At 35.8% G+C, this 5,272-nt stretch overlaps 1 protein-coding gene across 1 annotated transcript; it reads left to right on the plus strand.

Moving 5' to 3' along the window:
• Positions 1-593: 593 nt before the first annotated feature.
• On the plus strand, positions 594-1,304 carry LOC107959098 (uncharacterized). Its single transcript, XM_016895078.1, has one exon. The coding sequence runs from the start codon at positions 594-596 to the stop codon at positions 1,302-1,304; it is 711 nt and encodes a 236-aa protein (XP_016750567.1).
• The last annotated feature ends 3,968 nt before the right edge of the window (positions 1,305-5,272 follow it).

The raw sequence follows: 5,272 nt of genomic DNA on the forward strand, positions 1-5,272 counted from the left end.
CATAATAATTTATGTAATATGATTCAATTTGTTTTATTATGAGCTTGTGTAGAAGTTATCAAATGATATGTTTGATATACTATTAATGAGATACAAATTGGCATATATTCGAAGTATGAAGTGTAATGATATATAATGGAATATGATTTAATTATGAAAATGGCATTAATGTGATGGATATAGGGAATTGAATATTGGAATTATTAAATATGTGAAAATGTCTTTGATATATACAAGTTTGGTTCGAATTTTAGTAAATATGGAACATGATCAGTTGGGTATTGATATATGTTCGAACTGAATTAGTTGGAATTTTTGAAATGTGCTTATTTGCGATACATGTTCAGTAAGGTATGATTATTTCTGAATTGGAATTATAACTCATGTATTTGAATTTATAATAAGTGAATTGTGGATATTTGAATTTGATAAATTTTAAATGTTCATTAATTCTTTGGTGTATGAAAGGTGAGGAATGATTGTGCTAAACTGTGTTTGATACAGTAATGCCTCATAACCCCAATTCAGTAATAGATACGGGTTAGGGGTGTTACAGTAAATATGCTCGAGAGTGTGTATCTTCTGAAGATAAAATGTGTAGAAGGTTTGAAGATGGACTTAAAGAGGATATTAGAGTGTTATTGGGTATTCTTGAGTTGAAGGAATTTGTTGTGCTCGTTGATCGGGCTTGTGAAGCTGAGGAACTATCCAAGGAAAAGAGAAAAGCTGAGGCTGAGGCTAGAGATATCAGAAAGAGGCCAACAAGCAAGTCATTTTCATCTCGGTCTAAGAAATCCAGAGATATGTATTCTCATTCTCATGTTTCGACTAGACATTCGTACAGAAATCGTAAGAAGCAAAATTCAGGTTTTAAATCTCAGGCTACTTCTGTGGCGAGTGTGGGTAATGCTAGACCTTCCAAACCCGAGTGCCAACAATGTGGTAAAAGTCATTTTGGTATGTGTAGGATGAATGATGGATCTTGTTTCCGATATGGTTCTCAAGGCCACTTTATCAAAGATTGTCCTGAGATGATCGAGAAAGAAAATTTTCAGAGTGCAAGTTCGAGTAGTATGACTACAAAAGGGAGACCCTTGAGAAATGCTGGAAATAGGGCTAGTAGCAAAAATGTAACAAGGGGTACAGCTGTGAGATCGGAAGCTAGAGCTCCTACTAGAGCCTATGCCATACGTGCGCGTGAGGACGCATCTTCTCCTGATGTGATCACTGGTACTTTTTCTCTTTATAATACTGTTGTTATTGCCTTGTTGACCCTGGTTCTATTCATTCATATGTGTGAATGAAATTGGTATCGAGCATGAATATGCCTGTTGAGTCTACGAAATTTATGATTAAGGTGTCAAATCCATTAGGCAAGTATGATTTAGTTGATAAAGTATGTAAGAAATGTCATTTGATGATTAGAGGTCATTGTTTTATGGCTGACTTGATGTTGTTGCCATTTGATGAATTTGATGTTATATTGGGTATGGATTGGTTGACACTTCATGATGCTGTAGTAAATTGTAGACAAAAAGTTATTGAATTGAAATGTGAAAATGGTGAAATTCTCCGGGTTGAATCAGATTTGTCAGATAGGTTGTCAATTGTGATTTCTTCGATGTCTGCTCAGAAATATATGAGAAAACGGTGTGAGGCTTATTTGGCTTATGTGTTAATACAAAAGATTCTGAATTGAGAATTGAATCAATGCCTGTTGTATGTGAATATTTGGATGTATTTCCGAAAGAGTTGCCAGGTTTACCTCCAATTAGAGAAGTGGAGTTTGGTATTGATGTAATGCCAGGGACGGCACCTATTTTGATTGCTCCGCATAGGATAACCCTGACTGAGTTGAAAAAACTGAAGTCACAGTTGCAAGAATTGACCGACAAGGGTTTTGTGAGACCGAGCTTTTCACCGTGGGGTGCTCTTGTATTATTCGTGAAAAAAAAGACAGTTCCATGAGATTGTGTATAAACTACCGATAGCTCAATAAGGAAACAATTAAGAACAAGTATCCCTTTCCAAGGATTGATGACTTATTTGATAAATTGAAAGAAGCATCATGGTTTTCTAAAATAGACCTGAGGTCTGGCTACTATCAGTTGAGAGTTAAAGATTCAGATGTGCCTAAAACTATTTTTAAAATGAGGTAATGGCCACTATGAATATCTTATTATATCATTTGGGTTAATGAATGCTCCTGCTATGTTTATGGATTTAATGAACAGAATATTTCGGCCATATTTGGACAAGTTTGTTGTTGTGTTTATCGATGATATTCTAATTTATTCGAGAGATGAGGTAGAGCATAGCGAGCACTTGAGAACTATTTTGTAGATTTTAAAAGACAAACAGTTGTATGCTAAGTTCAGTAAAAGTGAGTTTGATTCTTGGGCCACATTGTTTCAGGTGATGGTATTTGAGTAGATCCTAGTAAGATTTCTACTATCGTCGAGTGGAAATCGCCAAGGAATGTACTCGAGGTTAGAAGCTTCTTGGCTTAGCCGGTTACTATCGATGGTTTGTGAAAGGATTTTCTATGATTGCCACTCCCATGACAAGATTGCTTCAAACAGATGTTAAATTTGAGTGGTCGGAAAAGTGTCAGCAAAGCTTTAAGAAATTGAAGATGTTATTGACCAAAGCACCGATTTTGGTACAACCCGAGTTGGGTAAAGAATTTGTGATTTTTAGTGATGCTTCCTTAAATGGTTTGGGATGTGTACTTATGCAGGAGGGTAAAGTCGTAGCTTACGCTTCGAGGCAGTTAAAGCCTCACGAGAAGAATTATCCGACACGTGGCTTAGAGTTGGACGCTATAGTGTTTGCTTTGAATATTTGGCGACATTATTTATTTGGTGAGAAATGCCATGCCTATACCGAGCACAAAAGTATTAAGTACTTGATGACCCAAAAGGACTTGAACCTCCAGCAACGAAGATGGTTAGAACTGTTAAAAGATTATGAGCTTGTGATTGATTCCCATTTGGGTAAGGCGATGTGGTCACCGATGCTTTGAGTAGGAAATCGCTATTTTCCTTGAGAGCTATGAATACACGGATGCCATTGTCAAATGATGGTTCGATTCTAGCCGAGTTGAAAGCTAGACCGAATTTTCTTCAATAGATTTGTGATACTCAGAAAGTTGATAAAGAGTTACAAGCTAAAAGAGTTCAATGTGAGTCCAGCAGTGAACCGGATTTTCTGAGTGACTCTGATGGTTGTTTGAGATTTCGTGGTAGGATTTACGTTTTGAAGGACCCTGAGTTGATTCAGAATATTTTACATGAGGCACACAATGATTGTTTGTCAGTTCACCCAGGCAGCAGAAAAATGTATAATGACTTGAAGAAAATGTATTGGTGGAATGGTATGAAAAGAAATATCTCAGAGTTTGTATCGAAATGCTTAGTTTGTCAACAAGTAAAGGCTGAACACCAAGTGCCATCAGGTTTACTTCAGCCCATCATGGTTCTCGAGTGGAAATGGGACCAAATTACTATAGATTTTGTGATAGGTTTGCTTTTAACTTTGAGAAAGAAAGATGCCATATGGGTTATTATCGATAGACTGACTAAATCGACTCATTTTATCCCAGTGAGTACTGATAACTCACTTGATAAGTTAGCTGAATTCTACATTGGTGAAATTGTTAGACTTTATGGAATACCTATATCGATTGTATCAGATAGAGATCCAAGGTTACTTCACGGTTTTGGAAAAAGTTACAAGAAGCTTTAGGTACAAAGCTAAATTTTAGCACTGCTTTCCATCCGCAAACTAATGGTCAGTCTGAGCGAGTAATTCAAATTTTGGTAGATATGCTCCGATGTTGTGTATTGGAATTACAAGGTAGTTAGGAAAAGTACTTACCGTTGGTGGAGTTTGCCTACAACAACAGTTTTCATTCGAGTTTGAAAAAGGCACCTTATGAAGCATTATATGGATGTAACTGCAGAACACCCTTATATTGGACTGAACTTAGAGAAAATCAGATTAATGGAATCGATTTGGTTAAGGAAACCGAATAGAAGGTAAAAGTGATTCGAGATTTTTTGAAACCTGCTTCAGATAGACAAAAATCTTACGCAAATTTGAAAAGAAAAGAAATTGAGTATCAAGTCAGTGATAAGGTATTTTTGAAAGTATCTCCATGGAAAAAGGTTTTGTGATTTGGTAGAAAATGAAAGTTGAGTCCTCATTTTATAGGACCATATGAGATCACCGAGAGAATAGGGCTGGTTGCCTATCGGTTAGCACTAGCATCTGAATTGGAAAAGATTCATGATGTGTTCCATGTGTCTAGTTGCACCGTTACCGATCTGATCCTTCACATATGATTTCACCTACAGAGGTTGAGATTCGGCGGGATATGACTTATAGTGAAGAACTGATTAAAATTCTGGCACGAAAAGTCAAACAATTGAGAAACAAAAGAATTGCCTTAGTGAAAGTGTTATGGCAGAGACATTGGGTTGAAGAGGCTACATAGGAGCTCGAGGAGGCCATGAGAAAACAATGCCCAAACCTTTTTATCGGTAAGATTTTCGGGGACGAAAATCCCTAAAAGGGGGAGAGTTACAACATCCCAAATTAGGGTTTAGTAGAAACAGTAGTTTCGAGACCACAAATCTTAAACAAAAATAATTATTTTATGGTTATTTGATGGTCTATGATATGATTGCATGTTGGTGTGAAATTTTCATGAAGAAAATTTATGCCTAAAGTGTCCAATTTGAAGTTAGGGACTGAATTGAATAAGTTACAAAATTTGTGTTCTAGAAGCTTCAAGCATGAAATTGCATTGGATTATTATAGGTCCTTAAATAGCAATTTAACTAAGTTTTAAAATTTTTAACAAAAATGGGCATGAATAGAAAAAAATTGAAAGAACGGCTTAAAGGGCATTTTAGTATTTAGTTAATAAAAGAATAAAATGAGAAAATCAAGTCAAAATTAGTGTCCAGCTTCCTCCTTGTGTGCCAAAAATTTTCATGCTCTCCATAGCTAGGGTTTTCAACTTTTCAGGCTTGATTGTAAGTGCTCTCAAGCCCCGTTTTTGATGTTCTTTACATTTTTTAGATCCTTGAAGTATGATCTATCCAGTTCTGGCCATATTTTGAAGTAGGATTTATGTATGAAATTTGACCCATGTGTGACATGTTTGTATTTTGATGTTTAATGGAAGAATGTAAAAGTTTGATGTGTGATGAACATCTTTTACTAAGTGAATTTTAGTGAAAATACCTAAAAAGGACTTATTTGT

Source organism: Gossypium hirsutum, chromosome A11 (genome assembly GCF_007990345.1).
Source record: "Gossypium hirsutum isolate 1008001.06 chromosome A11, Gossypium_hirsutum_v2.1, whole genome shotgun sequence".
Classification (NCBI taxonomy): domain Eukaryota; kingdom Viridiplantae; phylum Streptophyta; class Magnoliopsida; order Malvales; family Malvaceae; genus Gossypium; species Gossypium hirsutum.